Source organism: Sciurus carolinensis, chromosome 10, assembly GCF_902686445.1.
Source record: "Sciurus carolinensis chromosome 10, mSciCar1.2, whole genome shotgun sequence".
NCBI classification, from domain to species: domain Eukaryota; kingdom Metazoa; phylum Chordata; class Mammalia; order Rodentia; family Sciuridae; genus Sciurus; species Sciurus carolinensis.
The window spans coordinates 125293101-125315890 of record NC_062222.1 but is presented as its reverse complement, the minus strand read 5'-3'; the positions used below and the strand labels follow the sequence as shown (position 1 = coordinate 125315890).

The 22790-nt window shown below is 34.4% G+C and overlaps 1 protein-coding gene across 5 annotated transcripts; it reads left to right on the top strand.

The window, feature by feature from the left end:
• Positions 1–5572: 5572 nt before the first annotated feature.
• Pacrgl (parkin coregulated like) lies at positions 5573–22490 on the top strand. Of its 5 annotated transcripts, none has more exons than XM_047565658.1 (11): positions 5573–5649; positions 6530–6586; positions 8328–8359; positions 10563–10630; positions 10828–10982; positions 12220–12287; positions 13670–13760; positions 16422–16556; positions 17076–17183; positions 18443–18523; positions 21738–22490. In XM_047565658.1, exons 4-11 carry the CDS (start codon positions 10579–10581, stop codon positions 21792–21794), a joined length of 747 nt encoding a protein of 248 aa, XP_047421614.1. In that variant the 5' UTR covers positions 5573–5649; positions 6530–6586; positions 8328–8359; positions 10563–10578; the 3' UTR covers positions 21795–22490. The 5 variants fall into 5 exon arrangements, with proteins under 5 accessions (XP_047421614.1, XP_047421615.1, XP_047421612.1 ...); XM_047565659.1 differs by having other exon boundaries at positions 10525–10630; XM_047565656.1 differs by having other exon boundaries at positions 5580–5714.
• Positions 22491–22790: the final 300 nt, after the last annotated feature.

The window sequence follows — 22790 nt, the reverse complement described above, 5'->3', positions numbered from 1 at the left end:
AGTGTTTATATAAGCAAATAAATGGTGTCCACAGGTCTTAACAACTTCTCTGCACACACACTTCTAAAATTCTTTTCAAGTAAAATTACTCTTAGTTTTAGCAGATTCAAATAGTAATGTTTTGGGGAGTCATGCTTTTAGTGCAATGCCAACAAGATCAGTATTTTTTAACATCTAATCTTGAAAGATAGGCTATTTTTTTCATAAAAAGAAAAACAAGTATGTGGAAGCTTGTTGTGCATAACCAAAGGAATCCATTCATTTATGGTTTCTAAATTATTGTCATAGTAGTTTGGTGCCAGAACGAGATACATTTATCCTAATATATGATATGGTTGGTGCCAAAGTCTTTATGGAAGAATTAAATCACCAAAATGTGTGAGACAGACCTGTATATTTATCCATAAGTGACCTCATCTAGGAAAGATTTTCTTAAGGTTTCTAACATTTTACAAATGAAAAAAATAGCAACATACTTTATATTGATGTTGTAATCTTCAAACTAGGCCATAGTTAGGCCTTTGAAAATAAAGTACATGGTGTTGACACTATCTTGGTGTTACGTAATCTGACTTTCAAGTTAACTAATTGAATTTAATCATCATCTATCCCCTTTATAAATGAGCTACACTGTTGTTTTTCTGACTTCCATGTGCTTTGAACTACAGTGTAGCATACTGATCTACCTTGAATCCTACGGTTACATAGTTGAAGTTGTACTGTAGTGGACTTGTGCTCCTAGCACATATGATATAATATAATGTATTTCAGTAACTTTAGACAGTGCTACATAATAGTTATGCTTTGAGAAGAAAAACTAGCATTTTAAATAGTAATATTGATGATCTAAAAAAAGTTTGAGCACATTTAAAAATCATATTTATAAAAAATCTTTTCAAATTGGTCTTACTATTAAATTTATAATTCAGAACCACTGTGTTAATATGAATTGTTTTCTCTAAATACTGAAATTTTGAAAAATTGTTTCGTGTTGTTGAAGAAAATACCATTACTACTACTACTTCTACTACTACTACTACTGCTACTACTGACAGAAAGAACTCATGAATGTAATCCAAAGGATATCATAGTTTTGTTTAGTGAATATAATTGAACTACTTGTGTGTGCTAGGTGTACTGTTTGCTGTGTATTTTATTTTGCTTAATTCAGAGAGAGTTTATTGCTGAGTATACAATTTAGGCTAGAAGACATGTAACTTTGGTATTTAATAAAACCAACTATACATCTTATCTTTATAATGTAAGTGATCTATGCCCATGCACAAAAATCTGTTTCCTGGGTGTAATATATAAAAGTATGTACTCTTATTTTGAGGTGTTTTTTGAAACAATTAAAAAACATTAAAAAGCATCTAATGCCACGTTGAAATATTACTTAGAAGTGGTTAAACTGGTACTATATTTTGTGGCTTTTTATATTCCAATTTGGCTTTTTTCTTCAGTTTGCTTAATTACATTAAGTACTTGCATGTAACAATTTGTTTCTAAATATTTTGAGTTATTTTCCTCTTGTCATTATCTTGTTTGTGTTGTTATGCCGCCTTCTTATCAGAATTTACACCTCAAACTCAGAGGTATAATTTTGATGCTGAAGCTTTCTGCACAGAAACTATATCCATGTGTACTCTTCATGTAATAAAATTAGGTGAAGTGAAGTTGAAAAATTAAAAATGATCAGAAAATAACCTTCAGGATTTTATATTCAATAGTTTTTAAAAGTAGACAAATAATTTTCAGTTAACATGCTCAAAAGGATGTCATACAGTCCCATCATGGAAGGAACACTATAAGAATTAAACAGTGTTCAGTATGATTCCTCATCAACCAGTGAGGACTGACAGTGTGAAATATACAGGCATGTAACTGTGGGACAATGTTCTGTGACAATATTCAAACACACTAACCCAAAAACTATAGTAATGAGTGCAACTTTAATAAAGAAAGGCTTAAACTGTACCCTCGTTTTGTAGAAGGTGCCCTGCTAGGGATGCCTAATCATGTCCTTTTTGACTAGAACTCTGTAGCCATAAATTTAGATTTGAATGGAACATTTTTGTTGAGACTTCTGTAAATGCTTGATCAACAAAAACAAATCCTGTCTTTAAGAATTTATGATACTGTGGTCTCTAATAGATTCATGAACAATTATTTTACTTTGCTTTACTTTATAGTTAATGATTATTTAAAATATTTAATGATATAACATCTGAGGGTTTTTTACAATTTTTTCTGGGAGACAATATTGAACTTATTTTTCTCAAAGGAAAATACCAGGTTTGCTCAGATAGACACAATCTTTCATTCTAAGACACATATTACCATGAATAAACTCAGGAAACCATTTGCAAGAAAATTAGAGTAGCACTGGTGACTGATTTTGTGGGTAAAACAGTAGTTTCAGTTCTTTTATGAAGAATTTCAGCCTGTTTTTGTTAGATTCAGGTAACTTATTTTCATTGGTTATTAGATATAGTAAAACATTTTTGATAACCCCTCTGGTTAGCTCAAAACAATTCTATGTTAGGCAACCCACAAACTTAATCAGTGATGTTATATAATATCTACTGTTATATACTATTTGGTGTTATATAATATCTTCCCCATTAAAACAACATGTTAAAATAGTACTGCCCACAGAAACTTATTCATACATATTTTATAGTATGCTAATAGTAAGACGCCTTTCATATATGAAGAAGGAAAACAAAACAATACTTACTTTGGACTCTAAGGCCCACTAAAAAAATTAAATTTCCACCAACACAAAGTTTGTCTTTGGCACTCTCTACATTCTCTTTCTCCTGCTCTCCTACTTGAGCACCTCACAGGAGTACTCCATCATTAAGATTTATCCTATTTTCTGTGTGCTAAAAGGACCTCAGTCCTTTTTCTTTCCCTAAATCAGGACTTCCATTCCCTCAGAACAACTATTTTCAACTATAAGGGTGAAATGAATGCTATCTTGTAAAATAATTACATTTTTCTATTAATGGCTAACAGATGATTGACATTTTCTAATGAATATGTCCATTAAACAGACAAGTTTCTATTTATAGGAGTTTCAGGCATAATAACAAAATGAAATTAATTTTAAATTCAGTAATTATAAGTGAAGTTATGTGTGTGTGTGTGTGTGTGTGTGTGTGTGTGCGTCTTTGTGTTTGTATGTAAGGAACTTACACAGTAGGTCCAATGTTGAATTATATAATAAATTGTTTCTTTTTTCCATAAAAACCAAAATTGGAATATTGGAAGGACACAAACATTCAGACCACAGTAGTAAGGAGCTGCCATCTTCACTTCGGGATACAGAGAGCCCTAGGGAAACTTCTAGAAATGGGAGCAGAGAAATGGATTCTCTGATTTAACTCTCCCATAATTCTCTAATCTGTTATTAGTGTTCTTCATTAGCCAAACACAAAGAGAGGCTAGAGGGTATGGTGCCTTGTTGATGTAGTTTATATGAATAAGTTTCCCAGTGCAGACAGTAAGGAAAATGGTGGTGAATGGATCTGTAGTGGAAAACAAAATATATATGGGTCATTATGTGTTTTCAGATCATTCCCCATAATACACATATACCACCTTCCCTCCCTTATTCCCCAATATAGAATTAAGCCTTAAATCCAGAATATATGTCCACAATCACTACTCTGTTTCTCAAGCTGCATATTCTTCTTGGTCCTCATCTGCCCCTACGACCCTGAATATCATCTAAATACTGATGCTTCTAAAATCCAGTTATGCTTAGACCTCTCTGCTATCATCTAGATGGGCATATTCAAGTGCTTGCTGGTCAGCTTCACCTGGATGCCTCCCATTCTTCTCAAATCAGCTTGATCAAGAAATAATTCACCGTTTATTTTATTTTCAGACAGTTACAATTTCAAACGAGCCTATTTCTTCATTTTCTAAAGCGAAGGCAGAAAGGTTAGAAGAGGCTACTCAGTTATGATTAGGAGAGGCTTACAGGTGTAATTGTGGTTATTATAAAGACATGAAAAAATTATGCCACTATCTCTGGTCCTTATTTCATAGTCCAAGACATAGCTTGAGACTCTGCTACTCACATTATCCTAAATTTGATTTTCCATGAATATTCACTCAGTACTTCCTATGAGTCAGTAACTTGTGCTCTTATTTAAGTTGCACAAGCATCCTATGATGGTGAGAAAATTTAGGCCTGGAGGGGTGGTTTTGCACAAGGCCTAATAATTGATAAAGGGTGGAGGTGAATTTCAGACCTAGATAGAGCAATTGAATATATGAACACAACTTTACTGCAGTATTGAGTACAAATCCTTCTTATTGACTACGACAAAGGGACTAAAAGGCAAACAACCATGTGTTGCTGAGTCTGATACTGAAGGTGTTAGGGGTAAACAAGATATAACAGGATTGGAGGAATCTAGAAAAGATATATAATAGGGTAAATACAGTCGAAGATTTAGGATTTTCAAACCTTGTTTTCATTTTTAAACCATTAGTTAAACACATTTTGTGCTAGGTAGGTAGTGGGACAGAAAAGCAACGAAGACAATTTCAGTGTCGTGGGTAAGATAAGTAAATACATTATAATACATTTTAAATTAAGATATCTTTGTGTATAAGGTTCCCAGAACATTAGTGAAATTAAATATGGACAGAATTTATTCATTCATTTTATTCACTCAAGCAACATTTTCTGAGCACCTACTACAGTATGCTAGAAGCTGGTATATAAAATAGAAAGAATCCTTTTCGGGAAGAAACAGCCTACTAAAGATGCTTTTCGGGTGATAGCAAGAATGGAGCTAAAGGATCATGGAAGGATTGCTTGGACCAGAGTGTTCAGACAATGCCAATATATTTAGGAGTTACCCGAGCAAAAATATAAGGCTTGGGTTGACCACAGAAGATACCAAAGAGTGCAGTGCATAGGTCTAAAAGAGTTTGGACCTTTTACTAAGACTACCCAAATCGTTGTTGGTGGAACAGCCAAGGACACACATTTTCGTGCACCATCGGTTTAGTTAAAATAAGGGTCCGTGCCCTGGAGGACAAGAGCACTTTTTTTTTTTTTTTACTATTGAAATAGGGATGCAGTCCGCAGTCGAATGCCATAGCATAGGAATTGAAGTACAGGAAGGCAGGGAACGAATTTCCACAGCTGGTTTTATGAATTAGTTGGATAGGGAGGAAGCTAAATGAAATTCCACAGCTGGACAGGCAGATGACGGGCAGGTCAGTGCTCAGAGTTCAAGAGGACCGAAGGCAAGGCAGTGGGAGGACGCCAGGCGTTGGAGAGAAGCCGAGTTAAGCACACGGCCTGGAGCGCGCCTGGGTGTCAGGGAACTGGAGCTCGTCATCTCCTCTGCTCCTTGAAACTCTGATTCAGAAAACATTTCAGATCCGGTGCCCACTGGTCACCAAGAACAGGGCCTACGGTTCCGGAGCCGACCTTTCAACTAGCGGCTCTCGGTTGCCTGGGCAACCCCGTAAGGCGGGCGCCACACTAGCCTCCTTGCTATTGGCTTAGAGGACGCAGCGTGCGTCTGACGTCACTGAGTGGCGCCGGGGACCCCAGCCGCGCGAATCCTTATTTCCCCAAATTCCTGCGGCAGGACGCCGAGCTGTTGCTGTTGGCAAGTGAGCGCTGGGCGGGCGCCCCACTTGGGACGGCGCTGTGTAGATCGCGGCGGGCGAGAAGCGCGGTAGGAACGGGCACTGGAATCGTAGACCCCGGCGCGGCTTTCCGGCTGGCCTGTTGCTAGCCTCGCGGGACCCGTTGCTAAGGACCCTTAAGTTTTTGAGCGCGGTGAGCGCTCTTTGCCTGTCCTGGGGTAGCGTTTTTGCTAGCTTTCACCCAAACCGGCCACCTCCCTGTCCCCGCGTTTTTAACCTGTTTTCTTCGTGACTTCCTCATTTTCAAACTTTGACAGCACCCCGGTCTTAAACTGGGTTACTTATTTGTAAGTGGGTGGTGGTGATGGGGATGTTGGACAGATACTCAGGATTTATTTTGTGGCAGAAAGGGCTTGGTTATGTGGCTATTGGTCTTTCTTTGTCCTTCGAATTTCGAAGGCGTTTTAGAGATGGAACACACCACATCCTTAGTGGTGGTGGGGCCTATTAAACTTTGGGAGCTTTCTAGACATAGGATTAGAGAATAGGAAAAAGGTGACCTCTATCCCTGATAATTTAGTAAACAGTTTAATGCAGTTGTCTCAAAAATTGGGTGGAGGTGGGGGGCGGGGGAGGAAGTACACATACGGAAAGAGATAGGGTATTTGTGTTGCCCAAAACCACCTGTCTTTGACCGCAGGTGCTCGTGGTGACCCTAAGGGAAAAATGGTTCAGTGCTGCCTTACTTGTCTTTGTGACATAGTTTAGGTGTTCCACGTTCAGTGTATTTACGGATTCTAGTGTCTACTTAGAATTTTTATATTATTCTGTAAAAGAATGAAATGGTGACCTCGATAGTATTTCTGTCAAAAATATTTCTTGTGTTCTCCTTTCTCCCTGTCAGTACTGCTTTACAATACCCCCCACAAGTTTACGACACCTTCCAAGAGATTTGTTGCAGGTAAGATGAACTAAGCACTTTTCTTATACAAACAACTTAAACCCAAAAAAACCTAAGCACACTTTTTTTTTTTGCCTTAATGATAAAAACTGATAGGTAATAGGTTTATCAAGTGAAAAAGTATTTTGGAAAGAAACTCTGTAACATGAGATATTATGAAAGTATACATACAAACACTTGAAATTGTTATGCATAAAACTGCCCCGTATACTTAAAAACTTTGTGAGCTCAATTTTCTAGTGTAAGTCTTTCAAATGAAGAGTTTCAGTGACTCTGAACTCATTCCAAATAAAAAACAGCACTTTACCATTAGTATGTAACAGAAACAACATTTTTACCTAAAAAAAGGTGGAAATTTAGCTGTAGAATTCCACAAAAAAAGTTTTGCAGAGTTGCTAGGTAGCATTTAAAGATGTGCATCATTTTTATGTTTGTGTTGGTCATCTTAGCAGTGCATATCTTTCAGCCATGACAGCTATTATAATTTTCCTTCAAAATAAATTGAAATTAAACTGGATCATCAAATTGATGTAGCCCAAGGTGTTAAACCAAACTTTTTAAAAAGAAGGAAATATTTAGTCACATTGATCACATTAGTGTTAATGCTAATCCTAAAATCCATGTGTATTCAACTTTTGTTACGCTTAACGTTGCAAAATACCTGTGATGATCAGCTTAAAAAGAGGAAAGGTTTATTGTGACTCACAGGTTTGGCAGTTTTAGTTCGTGTTTGTTTGGCTTACTACTTTGGGACCTTTGGTTAAATGGTACATTACAGAGGGAGTACTCGGGGGAAGCCTATTCATATCTGGTCAAGTAGGAAGCAAACAGTGAAAGAGGAGGGACTGAAGTCCTGACAGTTTCCTTCAAAGACATGCTGCCAAGTAGCCAGTCACATAACTTCCTTCCATTAAGCCCCTCCTCCTAAAGGTTTACCACCTTCTAGTAGCACCATGGGCTGGGGACCAAGTCTTTAACACATGGGCTTTTGGAGAATGCTTTTTGTAACCACAGCATACCTTTATAAAGAAAATAATATAATAGCTAAAACTTATATAGCACTTTCTATGTGCCAATCATTTATTTGTTTTATGTTTATTAACCTGGTCTTCAATACCTAGAATGATTACTGGCATTATTTCCAAATAAAACATTTATTGACTACTACTTTTTCCCAGTGATTTGAGATGATGTCCTTTTTATACATTCAATTTCTATATGTGTTTGAGTGTACTTACTTCTGGGCATTCTGTTTTGCTAATAGACCAGTATGATACTCTTAAGTTATTTAGACTTTTAAAAAATGCCTTAATGTGTTTTAGTGCTGGTCCCATTTCTATGTTTTTTTTTTTTCCACTAAATTTAGCATCAGGTGATGTAGCTTAAACTGTTAAGTTTTCATTGAAATTTGGTTAAATTTACAAATTAATTTACACAATAATATGGTCCTTCTATTTGTTGAAAGGCTATTTTTTCCTTCAGTTGTATTTTAATAGGTCTCACATTTTTATTGACAAACATCTTATTTTTTGTTACTGTTACATATGAAATCTTTTTTTCCATTAAATATTCCAAAAGATTGTTTGTATATATGTAAATACTGATTTTTGTATGTTGATTTTGTACTTGGTAATCTAATTGAGCTATCTTACTATTTGTAATAGCTGTTAATGAAATATCTTGAATCTTCAAAAGAAAAAATCAATTTGTAGAACCTTATATCATATTATTCCTCTTCTAGGAGCTTCTCAAAAACAGAAGCCAGGCACAATAGTAAGTACTTGTTGAGTAATCACACAGCTGTCATTGTACATTAACATATTTAAATATTTAGCTTATTTTAGCACGTTATATGACAAATTTAATGAGATTTTTAATACCATATTAGTAGAAAATGACTTGGTGATGAACTTAACATGGACATTAGGAAGATGCCTTCCGTTTGTGGGATGAGAATGAGGTCAATATATTAAATTAAGAAAATTTAAATTAAAATTATTCTGTGTGCAGAAATAGTCTTTTCTTTTGTTTATTTTTCCCTACAACTTTGAACTGACACAGTATGTTTGAAATGTTATCTGGCTAATTTTATTACATGGAGTTTTGTCTTATTTTTGAAGATTTCTAATTTGTCAAGTAGAAATTATTTCATGTGAGCAATCATTTAAGAAAGTATTCATGTTTATCCTGAAGAAGAGAAAACTAAGGAGTGTAAATATATCAAAATTAATTCTACTGTCATATATAGCTAAAAAAGAACCAATTTAAAAAATAGTATCCTTATATATTTGGAAAGCTGTCACTTGGAAGTATAAGAGAATTTGTGTCACTTTCAGGGAAGATCTTGCAGTTGAGGAGCAGTGTAAACTTCTACACTAGTTTATAGACATAAACTGGGAAATGCACTAATGGAAGAATAACTAGAATGTCATGGAAGTGAGGGAACAGAGTAGATAAGTAAAAAGAAGAAAAAGGAAACAGAGTATAAATCAAGTGCCATAAAAGTGTACATTTGAGAAATCAAGATCAGGAAAGGCTACATAGAAGTTGGTAACAGAGCTAGGCCTAAGAGTACAAGCAGGCACTTGGGTGTATAATTCTGGGGAGATGTATGTTTATTCCTTGCTTAAGAAAAAAATTTAGAAATGATCAGGTTGCATTAAATGGGAAATCTTAGAGTATAAACTTTGAGCCCATCCCATAGTAGAAAAAGAACTGTAGAAGAGGGAGAAGTGAACTAGTGTTTGCTGGGTATTTTGGTCAACTTTTTCACCGCTGTGGCTAAAAGAATCTGACCAGCACTATTGTAGAAGAGGAAGAGTTTATTTGAGGACTCCCAGTTTCAGAGGTCTTAATCCATGGACAACTGGCTGCATTCCTCAGAGCTTGAGGTGAGGCTAAACATGGCAGAGTGAAGCAGTTCACATCATCCAGAAACACACAGAGAGAGAGAGAGAGACAGAGAGAGAGACAGACAGACTCTCCACTCTCCAGATACAACATATATATCCCAAAGTCATGCCTCGATTCCAGTCTCCTCCAGATACACCCTACCACTTCAGTTACCATTCAGTTTACCCTTATCATTTAAATAGCCAATTGGGTTAAGACATTTACATCCCAATCATTTCTCCTCTGAACCTTCTTGCATTGTCTCACATGTGAGCTTTTTGGGAACACCTTATATCCAGACCATACACTGGGTGAACAACTTGATGTATAACCGTATTCATTCCTTCATAACAGCTTTCATAAGGTTTTATTATTTCTCTCCTTTAGTTGACCAAGAAGTCAAGGCCCAGGAATGCTAAATAATCTGCCTAAATTCATAAATCTTGTAATTGGAGTTCAGATACTGACCCAGTTGTGAGCAGAAAGCTCTGTCTTCCTTATCACGTTCTTCACATCCGTAGGGTTGAGTGTAGAAAGTGAAGGAAAAGGAGACAATGAATAACCTGTTTTTCTGTTTGGAGCCAGGAGACTGGTACTACCTTGAATTAAAAAGGATTTATAACTTCATTGTGACAAACTTAGTTTAAGTTAGCATAAGGAACTTGTAGCACATTTGGTAGAAGACTTTATTATGTCACTGAAGAAGTTAGGTCATGATACACAAACCATAACATTTGGAATTTAGGAATTACAGAGGCCAGAGAAGGTGGGGAGGCCTCCCTTAGAAACTTAGTATATGTTTTCTAATGAGGGCAGAGTATTGCATGCAAGATTCTTAAGGTATATTTTGACAAATCATTTGGAAAAATAGTATTTTATACCTCTTGTTTTTTGCAGATCCTTTTTATTTTGCAGTTACTGAAATTGACATAATTTCATCTTTTTCTATTAGTCTTTTCAGGCATCTGGCTGTGTACCATAACTTTCTGTGTGTCTTCTACTGTATTTTTTACTCTGTTCTGTTTTGATCTTTCTGTTGATAACAGATAAACATATTTCAAAATGAAGTTTCATTTAACTGCAGGAATAAATAAGAAGCAATGCAGAAATCAGAATGCCCTGGAGGTTTACAGTTGAGAAACAGGGTAACAGGTACAGAGCCTTTCTTTGCTTTTTTTTTTTTCAACCCCGCTATGGTACTGGGTATTGTGTGTGCTCTTTCCTGCCTGAACTTTGCTTTTCTGAATGGAGAGACCAACGTTGTTAGTGAGACAGTCTGCATTACATATGGATGCAGGATGAGCCTTATTGCATTCACCTCTTTTTTGTTGATGTTCTGTTTTTTCCAGGAAACTATGATCAAAGGACATCCTCAAGTAGACCAGTAAAACAGAGGACTACAGTTCAGCGAAGCAAATCCTCCTCATCAGTAAGCTCTCCAGAATCTGCAAAAAAACTTCATCCTCGACCAAGTGATAAACTTAACCCTAAAACAATTAATCCTGTAAGTACAATAAGTATTCCTAAATTGGTAGTGTTTTTAAAGGTATTTGGATTTAGCCTAACTGGTTGAGCCATTCTGAATGTTGTGCCAAGTTTCCTCTGTTTGTTTTGAGCTAGTTTAGTCAATTTTGGTAGCCCAAAACTAGCAAAGAGAAAACTCCAGATAACTTTCAGAATGCTTCAGTAGCACAGAGTACAAGTTTAGAATTAGCTCTTTCTTTCCTCTGGAAAAATGTGTGGAAGACAGGTAATGACTTGAGATATAAAATAAAATAAAGCATTGACTTACAAAACTCATTCACATTCTGAGCAATTCACAGCCAAAGCAGTGTTTCACTCATCTGGATGTAATTCCTGTTAAGAAATTTTACGTTTTTAAAATTGCTTTTAAATAATCAGATAAGTTACTTGTAAATATATACTCTATTTTTAAGCTTCTGTGTATTTTTTTTTTAAAATCAGTTATATTTTTTAATATGTTAATAAATCTAATTTTGTAATTTAGTAACTATTTTATATGATTATATTCAAAGTACTATGTGGTAAATATTTTGTGCCTAAATTCTCCTTAAAAAATGTTTATTAATGTGGACATTATTTATGCTGTGATTAATTTGTTGTGATTGGTCATCTGTTACATTATTTGACAGTAGGTGTAGAACTAATGTATTAATATAATAGCAGACTAAAAGGTGTGAAGTTATATAATCTTAAGAAGGTACAGCCAAATATATGTTTGTGAGAATCTGGCATGAGCTTTGGCTCTCTCATCCCCCCACCTTCAACCTTATTCTTTGTTTTTATAAAAACTTAAAGCCAATTTGGAGAAATGCTATAGATTCTTTGAGCACAGACAACGTCTGTATTTGACTGGAGAGTGAATGGGAGATATACTGGTGGCTAAAACCAAATACTATCCTTGTTACTTAGCACCTCTTCTCCATGCAGCCCTCACCTTGAAAAGGCAGAATCAGGGAGAGGGGAAAGACCTGTCAATCCATGTGTTGTTTCAGCCACCTTCACACCTTCTGAAACATGTTAGAGGCTTAAAAAATAAAATTTATCATGCTTTGTTGTGGGACAGAACTGACATTTTTTTCAGTTCTATTGCTGAATGTTAATGATGCACGTTAACCCACAGTATTCTGAAAGGCAGGGTGTCTGATTTCAGCAGGATTAAAATTAGTTGGGTTTTACAGAGTGGAGGTGAGAGTAATTTTTTTTATGTTTTATTTCAGTTTGGTGAACAGTCAAGGGCTCCTTCTGCATTTGCAGCTATTTACTCTAAAGGAGGTATTCCTTGCAGGTAAAATCAATACAATTTCTAACTGATCATATTATTCAAAATAATTGACTAAAATCAACACAGTATTCAGTTTAAACATATTGAAAGGTTTAAATATCAAGGTTGAAATAAAGGTGATGTATTATCCTGGCTTTTAAATTGGTATAGGTCCCTGGACATATTAAAGATAACCTAATTCTAAAATGTAATTACAGAATTGTATGGTAAACTACCACATAATTGAAGAAATTGAACCACTTTTAAAACAATCAATTTAAGCATTCATACACTTGAGCAAAGTGAAAGTTGATAATTTAATGAAGTAATATTTTTTGTAAGTACATATGTCTGCTTTAACTTTCCTTTGCATGTTTGTCCTGCTACATTTCTTCACAAAGCATCAATTTTAGCCTGATCTAGATGATAGAAAATTTTATTTTCATGTGGAAAAGTTAGTCACAGTAATATTTTTTCTTTTGGTTTCATAATTTTAAAAAATTAGTTTTTCATAGTATTTTCAAATTTTGAGTGGACAATAAGCTTTAGGATATGTTTTTCAATTCTTTGTTATTATTTCATATTTGAAATCAGAATTGAGGCCCCATTTCAAGGTTTTTAAGTGTCATCCCCTCCAATAATTGTGTTTTGCTAAAAATATTAGTGTTACAGAACCTTTTGCTTAATGTAAAAATAACACTAAAGAAATAGTCAAGAAATCAAGACCATTACAAAAAAATGTGAATTCTGTTTGGGGGTAATTTAATTAGATCACTGTCATGGTTGTAGCAATGACCCCTTGAGCATATTCACCTATTGAAACATATCAAATCATGTGTTTTAACTATGTATCATTTATTGTATCATGTATGCGGGGAGCAGCGGAACTCTTAATTCAGAGCTTACTGCTTTGTGACTCTGTAGGGGCCATTATTTCACTGTTTAACAGGGATTAAACCTGATTTGCCTTCAAATGATTACTACTACGGTTAAATAAATGAACTCTATCTGAAAAACAAAGTTCTTTATAAAACATTAATTTTCCTAATTATTATACATTTGCATTTTTCATTTCTGTAGATTACCTGTTTTGTTATAATTAGGACTGAAAGATAACCTATTGGAGCATTTGTTTTAAGATTCATAAATACAACATACTTAAATACCATAATTGCAGATTTAACAAATATGGAGTTACCAGTTTTTCTAAAGAATAGGAATTTGCAGGATTATAGACATTGTTTTTTAAAATGTCCTTGTAATACCTTTTAAAGTTATGATACTCCATGTTACAAGATAATTCTAATGTGATTAACTCTATAAAGAATATGTATGTTACAAGATCACTGTTTAATACATATATATTCATATTTTCCTTGTTACCTTCACTGACTTTTGTATTTTAGATTGATACATGGTTCAGTAAAACACAGGTTACAGTGGGAATGTCCTCCTGAAAATCTTCCATTTGATCCTCTTCTTATTACTTTAGCTGAGGTAAATATTTTATCTTTATTGAATATTTATGGGAAAAAATATTTTAAAATTGCATTCATTACATGCTATTTTAGAACTTTCCAGTAAATCTCATTCTGTACTTTTGAAATAACAATGAAACAATAGACATTAAAACACTGTGCTCCCTTAGGAAGTAATTTGGATTGTCACATTAGTTTATTAGAAATTGATTAACCAACTTTATAAACATGAAATTAGTCTATTGGGGATTTGCACATAAGTGGATGAAATATTCGTACTTTATTCAAAGAAACAAAAATACATGGAGTCACAATGAGGAGAAAGATTCATTTTTTTTTCTTTTAAACTAGTTAAAGCAGAACAGCAGGAATTGAAACTTAAAATGCTGTCAGACACTAAGTGGTGGTTCTGTCCCTATACAACTAATTGCATTAATGTAGTGCTTTCTTAGGAAATGGATACTGACTACCTTAATGTCCATTTGGAGAAATCTGTGGATGTCTGATCTATTTGTAAATTTCCAGTAGAATATCATAGAGGTGGTTTCTGTAAAAGATTTTTTAAATCTTCTGACAGGTTCCCTTAGGTAATTTAATATTGTGTCAGGGAAGATGCTAGCTGAGTCTTAATTTCAAGTGAATTGACATATCTTCTGTGAATTTTATTCCTAGAATTTGAACCAGAAGTTAAGAAATTAATTTACCAGTTGTCTTATGTTTAAACTTAGTAACTTGCCATATTTAAGAGTCAAGGATCATTTTGTTGTTGTTAAGAAACAAATGATTATATTAGAACTTTGATGAACTTAGTCTAAATGGGTAATATGTTTATAAAATAAGCCACATAGAAGTAATTTAAGTGAAAACATGACATTGAGTGAACTCAAGTGCTTTTTTCTTTATTTAAAGAAACACTTGCATTTTCTATAAAAATACTGGGGAGGGGCAAGTGGGAGGAGGACAGAAAAAGTAGATAATTTTGCCTTGTGATATTTTTAAATTATAATAAAAGCATCAAAATCTATAGGTCCTCTAGTTTTACAATTACACTTAATGTCTTACGTGGACTTACTACTGAAGATTGCCATGTTGATTTTATTAGGACATTGCTTTCCTTAATTTGTAACTCTACTTGCAGAATTGTTTTGGTATTATAAATTGTGTATTTTCCAAGATGTGAGGAGATTCAGCTTATTCAGGATGGTGTAGCTGTAGGTAATAAACAGTGTATTTTGGGGGGTAACCTATTTTGAAATTCACTTTTTAAATTTGATAATAAAATTTTTAAAGAATTAGTGATGTTTTCTTGGTTTTTAAAATAATCTTTAAACATTTTATACATTGTAGCAAACTATGTTTTAGACAAATCAAAACTTATGCTATCTTTGAACCCTATATAGAAATCATAGGGTACAGTGAATGTTTTGATTTGGAGAGTCCTTAAAAGTATTCTAGAAAACATAAAGTCAGTCTGTTGTGTGCTTATTATCATCAAAGCTTGTATTTCTTTATTGGGTAGCATTTTTATCTTTCCCTTCCACTCACTCAGTAACTGGTAAGTAATACAGAGAAACCACCTTTGAAACTCACTTGAGCTTTTGACCTGTGATTCATCTTCAAAATGAACAGGATACAAGTACTCTTACGATAAAACCTGTGTTCTAAAATTTGTCTATGTGCTTGTTGACCTAGTTTTCAAAAGTACAGTAGTGTTGAGGATAGGGAGTGATAGATAACTATTTGGAAACAGATATAAAGGACAAATCATTGGAAAATTAATATCGTTTCTAATGATGACTTTGCAGATAGTTATAATTATTCAGGTCACCTATAATTGGTCAGACTGAAGGAGTTTTGCTGCTGCTTTTTGGTTTTTTTCCTATGTTTTATCTTTTTGAAAAAAGTCATATATCTCTTTATCTTGATTCACAGTGATTGGTTAAATCATGAAATAGTGCTATGTAGTTATTTCTAATGCCTTTAGGGTGGAAGGCATGAGAAATGATCTATAGAAGCTTATGCCATATTTTTATTTTGCATTCCAGTGTTAAAAATGACATTTTAAATTTTACAGTGTTTCTTGTTTATAGTATAAGATTTGGCTTCTGAATATCTTAATATAAAATATTTAAACATGAAGGAAATATGTATTAGGAACTCATTAAAGTTGTAGAATATGTTAAGTGTGGGTCTAATAGGCATTCATAAAGGGGGGTTTTAAACATACGTTTTAGACTAATTTGCTGTGCCTTCAGACATTGTTTAGAAGTAGATATAAAATGATTTTATATTCTAGTGTGTTTTTCATGTTTCTTTTTTCATTTGTTTTTCCTTTTCTTCCATTTCTCCTTTTCTCTCTTTCCGACATTTTTTTTTTCATTTTTTTCTTCATTCCTCTATTTGTTTTCTTGTTTCTGCCTTCATTTTTCCTATTCCTATTATGTTTTCTTACTGTTTTTCTTTCCTTTCCTTCTGTGGGTAGAGATTCCCCCTCTTTTGTGTATATCCTTTGTTCTACAGTTTCTTAGAGTAATTGAAATTTATAGTTACTGAATTATATATATTAGGAAAGCAATAATCATACTTTTGATTTAGGTTAGTGAAAATGCAGTTTTTTATTTATTAGCATAACAAGGTGATAGTGAAACTTTTTTTCTATTTTATTTTTTGTCTTTGACAGGGTCTGAGAGAGACTAAACATCCGTATACCTTTGTGTCAAAGGAGGGTTTTAGAGAATTACTTTTGGTCAAAGGTGCTCCTGAAAAAGCTATTCCTTTGCTACCTAGACTGATTCCCGTGCTAAAGGCAGCTCTGGTATGTCATCACTTACTTCATTGTGCTTTTTATTTAGAAATCACATGATAGAAAAGAGAAAGCTCCAATATATGTAGACTATTTTATGCCTTCCCCCCTATTTCTGTATTATATGCAAAGTAGTCCTTGATCTGTGATTTTGCTGTATATGAAAAATGAGGCCATTGTTATTCAAGGCCGGATGATTATGAAGACACCTTTATAGGATGTACTCGGGGTGTACACAGGGAAATTTTGAGTAATTGGAAGAAGCAGTGAACCTCAAAGTAGTCTTTCTATAAGCTAGATATATTAGTTAATGCTTTAGTCATGATGATAATTTGGTAAAATTTTGCTTCTAGAAGGTCCTGTATTAAAGGGTATTTTTGAAATTCTAGTTTTTATTATTATCTTCTAATTTTAAATATTTAATCTTACTTTTTTCCCTACCTTCTTGCCCTTTTTTTTAACCCACCCATCCTCCCTTTTGTTTCTTCTCGTTCACCTCTTCTCTGTACCTCCAACTAACCAACCCAAAAGGTCCATTCGAATGATGAAGTGTTTGAAAGAGGATTGTGTGCTCTGGTCCAGTTAAGTGTCATAGTTGGTCCTTCCCTAAATGATCATCTGAAACATCTGCTTACCAGTGTAAGTATTGCAAAGATTAGGGCATTGTGGATACCACACACACGTGCGCGCGCACACACACGCACACACACATGCACACACATCTTCATGATTTAATTTATTTAAATTAATCATTGAAATATCTCAAAACCTTAAAAAAGGTCGTCCTAACCAGAAAACATAGAGATTGAACTTACAGTATTCTCTTTATTATTTTAAAAATGGAAATGCTGATAAGAGCAGAGTTTAAGCTCATAATGTAAAGTAACCAAAATTGAATTTATAAAAACTAATGAACAGTATAATAGTATTATACCTGTGTTGATTAACTATGAATTATATACAGCGCTCATACACCCTGAGCCTTGGCATCCAGGATTTTTATTGCAGTCTGTCACTCGGGCATGACTGCCTTCATGCCTTTGTGTTTAGAGATTGGTCTGTAACCTTTCCAGAATCTAGCTGATACTCTGACTTAAGGCCCCGACCATAAGTCACATTCCTAGTGTAGATCATCTGGTATAGCCAAAAGCCCCCAAGATAATAGAAATATTCCTGTGTGGCAGGGCATTTTAAAAGCTTAGAGGTTACCATCCAGGAGGTAGGAAGGACCAAAACTTTATTTAGGTAAGGTTAATCCTTTATTGCACACCAATAGGAAGACTTAAAGTCCCGAGTGAGATTATCCACAAGGAGAATGGGGGGCCAGGCGCAGTGACTCATGCTTGTAATACCAGCAACTAGGGAGCCAGTGCAAGAGGATTCCAAGTTCAAGACCAGTCTAAGCAGTGTACCAAAGTCTCAAAATTTAAAAAAAAATAAAGGGGCTGGTGGTGTAGCTCAATGGTTAAGCATCCCTAATACTTAAAAAAGAACCCAAGAGGTTGGGAGGACCGTTGCACAATCTGAAAAAAGTAAACTGAAAGACTGTAGAAAAATGTTTTCTCATCAGCCCCTAGGCATTGATAGGCCCTGTGAATCTCTTTCTTTCAAGTTGCCTTTCTCTCTTGTTTTTTTTTTTTTAATCTTTCTGATAGTCTCTTCTGTCCTGCCCAATCTTTGATGACTGACTGACCAAAACCAAGCTTATATGGCCTGGACAATATAAATATGTCTATCTTATGTAAATTTTAATGAGATGTTTCCTAAAAGAAACCTTGATATCTTAAATTATGGGATGTTCTTGAAGTTTTTTTGTGTCTGTGGTTGAACATTGTTACTTTTTCTAATCATTTCAACCCCTACATCACCTCCCCACCCCCACCCACGGACTTCAAAAGCTTTCCAAGAGACTAATGGACAAGAAATTCAAAGAGCCAATCACAAGTGCATTACAGAAGCTGGAGCAGCACGGTGGAAGTGTAAGTAGAACATTCTTGGTTAAGTCACATTTTTGACTGTTTTGTTTAACTTTTAGTTCTAGTATAAATATATTTTTAACAAATATTATCCCATTTCAGCTATAAGTAAATATGTGAAGGTAATATTTTCGTTTTAGAGCTCACAGTTTCTGGGACTAAGGTCACAGTTTCTTGGTAAACCCATGGAGTGTATATTTTTCACTGTGCTTACCAAGTGGCACACCAGGCAGTATACCACTAGTTTCTTCCTGTAAAGTATTTAAAATGTTTTGTTTTGACTGTTGGGAAGCTCAGGAAGAAAAAAAAAAATATCTCATTTGCAGAACTCATTTGAAAACAGACTTTCTTCCCCTCTGCTTTTATATACTTGGTGCTGGGGATTGACCCCAGGGCTGTGTACATGCTGAGCTGGCACTCTACCATTGAGCAAGACTCCCAGCTCTCTTTTTTTCCATTTAATTTGCCATCTTTTTTGCCTCAAAATTTTACAATCTACCATAAAGATTGAAATGACACTTCTGAATAACTGCGCTGTTGTGTGTCGCACGTGAGTATGCACACACACACATTCTCTCTCTCTCTCTCTCTCTCTCTCTCTCTCTCTCTCTCTGAGTAGTTCATTACTTTTCAAGGTATTCCATTACTATTTGGTGTCAAATAACAGGTTGTATTTTCATCATTTGAAAGAAGTGTTCACATAATTAAGTTTTAGAAATATTTCCATAGATCAGTCTTGTTCTAGAGATTAAAGTTTATCAGATTTTAATAATAGAATCACATGTAATTATCTTCACAGTGAAAAAAAGTTTCATTTTTGGTACTTTCAAAAGGAATTAATTATAAGAAAATTTATATGATCATAAAAGTTGTAAAATGGTGAACAAGTTAGTTTAAGCTTTGCCTAAATTATCTAATTCCACTTATTCTAATGAGTTTCTTAATTGATTGTACTGTTTCCATAATGAATGTCTTGATAAAGTTTATAAAGAGCCAGTAAGTCCCTAAGCCTACTAGATAATAAATTTCTGTTGTGATTTAAGACCTAGGCAGAGGATTAGCATTCACACATCTTGTTGAGAAGATTTATAGAGAACTAGTCTCTAGCCAACCCAGTGACCCCTCTTACCAAAAGTGAAATACTTATTCACAGATATACTTGCTATACTGAGAATTTAAAATGTATTTATCCTTTCCTCCTTTATGAAATGTGAGTAAACAGATGCTACATACTGATGACAGCTTTTTCCCCACTTTAATCCCTCTATTTTATTTTCTATAAAGATACATTGTAACCAACTAAGATTTAGTGAAATTTCCAGTTACAACATAATCTTTGAAATGGGAGAAAAGAGTCAATGGGCATGCTTTATTTACTACTATAGGTCTTAAAATTTCTAGAATGTAGTAGAGATTATTTTAATATTTGCTGAACCTTTAACCAAATAACACAATTGATGCAAATAACACAATTTGCAATCTATCTTTCAAAGTAGTCAGTATTATCTTTTACCTCACAGGGGCTGGAGGAAGACTATGTATGGGCATGCTTCTGTTTGTACCTCATTTTAATTTCAGTTTTGCCAACCCTGGAAATTCCCCTTAATTGCTTTCATCCAAGGATATGTATCTGTCCCTTTTCCTGTTTCTTAACAAGTTCTTCGCCATCCTTCAGACTGTCTCCTACTGTTCACTGGACCAGAACTCTCATCCCTGATTCCTGTTGTTTTGCTCCCTTTATTGAATTCATTCCCTTAAATTATAAATATGCCCCATATTTTTCTTTGACAGTTTTTCCTCCTACTTAAGCTCCCATTTCTCCCTTACAGCTTTTTAATCAAACTCTCCCTAAATGCTTTTCCACATTGTGTGCATAATGGAACAGTAAGAAGTGTGTGTGTTTGTGTGTTTGGGCGGGGCTGTTAGCATGTAGAGTTTTTTTTTTTTTTTTTTCCGAGTACTGGAGATTGAACTCAGAGGTGCTTGGCCACTGAGCCACATCCCCAGCCCTATTTTTTTGTATTTTATTTAGAGACTGGGTCGTACTGAGTTGCTTAGCACCTCTCCATTGCTGAGGTTGGCTTTGAACTCGTGATCCTCCTGTCTCAACCTCCTGAGCCACTGGGATTACAGGCATGCGCCATCATGCCCAGCTAGAGATCTTGAAACAGCACATTTAGATTTATAGCTGGGATACAGAGGATGTAGTTGACCAATCCCAGGGTACTAGAGAGAGTAAGTTCCTTTTTTATTGCCACACAATCTCATTAGCTTTCAATGTTATGAATACAGAATTTTCAAAAACCTTTTGTAGTTATGACTCTTAAGATATTATTTTCTTCAGATGTCTTTTACTCTCCTCCTTATGTCCTATGTCATATTTTAATAATTATGTAATTGCAATAGAAAATTTTCTACTGAAATTGCATATCAAAGACTCAGTTTAATTATTATTATGCTTGCCTTTGATACTTTCAGTTCTTCATGAACTTAATCATATTTCTCCTCTAAGAACTTAAGTTTCTTTAAATGTCAGAAATGAATCTTTTAAAAAAGATTATTCTCTATTGCAGTTTCATATTTCTTAGTGTCTCTCTATATTATGATGTGAACATCCATCTCCTGGAAAAATAAATAGAACATCTGTTACAGACAGTCAGAGTTACTTCTTGTAAATAATCTTATTACTACCCACCTTAAATTGTGAGCAGTTCATTCCTAGCCTAATATAATTTTCTTAGTAATATGCTCATTTGTTGTGGGAAAGCCATACACTTAAATATACCCTAATCTGTCTTTCTTTATTAAGTATGTGAGAATGTGCTTCATGATAGGTGCTCTTCTGTGTACCTTTAGGCATCAAACTCACCTAGTCTTCATTAACAATCCTCAGAGGTAGAATTTGTTGTTAATCTCCTTTAAAGGTCAAGAAACTCAAGTGCAGAGAAATCATTAACCCAGGTTTGACAGTGAAATAATTGAAAGAAGCTGAATTTGAATACTGTTCTAACTGCTTATCCAAATACTTTTTAAAAAGGAAGAAACAATCTTTATTTTACTTAACTCAGGAAAAAAGTTCTACTTTTCATTTCATCATTTTGTCCTCATTCCATTTTATTTGTTGTGGATACTTCTTAGGCATACTCCTGCACATGATGATACCTAGTAGGGTAACTCTGCATGGCATACTGATGCTAACCTATTTTTCTGTTGGCAGGGAAGTCTTTCAATCATTAAATCCAAAATTCCAACGTATTGCTCTATATGCTGTTGAATAAGGGAACCAACAGAAGTCATCCTCCTGCCGACCATGGAACCCTGGAACCTTATTCAGTTTGGTTTATTCTGTAAATCACAACCACCAGTCATTGTTTACTAGGTTAAGATAATTATACGTACCTGCTGAATCATAGTGAAGGTTACTCATCAACTAAAAGGAATGGCTAATAATGGAAAGTTATTAAAGGAACTTTTGTAATAGTGTAATTTTGTGGTTTTTTATCATTTGTGTGAAGAACCATTCAGTTTACAAGATCAGGTGTGTTTGTATTTATTTTCTAGTGCCTTTTTATTTGTAACATGCTTTTGCAGTCATTTGTAGCTGTGCATTTATATTTATAGATTTTTTTGCCATTTCTTAGTTTTATATATATCAAGGCTATAGAAATTTAAAATATTGGATTAATACTTGTGAATTCACTATTTTCATTGTAAATATGTATTTTATGTAGGATGCTTGGAAAATTACTTGCCAGAGTATTCTAGTTTAAGAAATTTTTTTAAGTGTATAAATTACATTACGGGTTTGTTGTGTTTTACAACTTGTTAAAACTACCTAAACTTTAGGTGTTCATTGTATTTAAGTAAATGTTATTTTTGCATTTCATGACCTGAAAATATTGATGTTTATAAACAGATACTCAGAAATTAAAATCCTAAAACTTATATTTATTCAGTGACTTTGTTGTGCTTGCTTATGTTTAATAGTGAATTTAGCATTTTAAAAGAAATTTTAAGATATAATTTACTGCATGTCTGTAATCCCAGCAGCTCAGGAGGTGAGGCAGGAGGATTGCAAGTTTAAAGCCAGCCTCAGCAATGAGGAAGGCCCCTGAGCAACTTAGGGAGACCTGTCTCAAAGGAAAAAATATAAAGAGGACTGGGGATGTGGCTCAGTGTTTGAGCACCCCTGGGTTCAATCCCTGGTACCAGGAAAAACAAAAAAGGTATAATTTACAGATATAGTTCAGAATTTTCAATGTAGAAGCTG

Bases quoted from the DNA above. Each gene is read 5' to 3' on its own strand.
- Pacrgl (XM_047565658.1), top strand. From the start codon at position 10,579: ATGCAGAAATCAGAATGCCCTGGAGGTTTACAGTTGAGAAACAGGGTA. The intron at 12,288-13,669 runs GTAAAATCAATA...TTTGTATTTTAG, and splicing joins AAAGGAGGTATTCCTTGCAG to ATTGATACATGGTTCAGTAA. The intron at 16,557-17,075 runs GTATGTCATCAC...CCAACCCAAAAG, and splicing joins CCGTGCTAAAGGCAGCTCTG to GTCCATTCGAATGATGAAGT.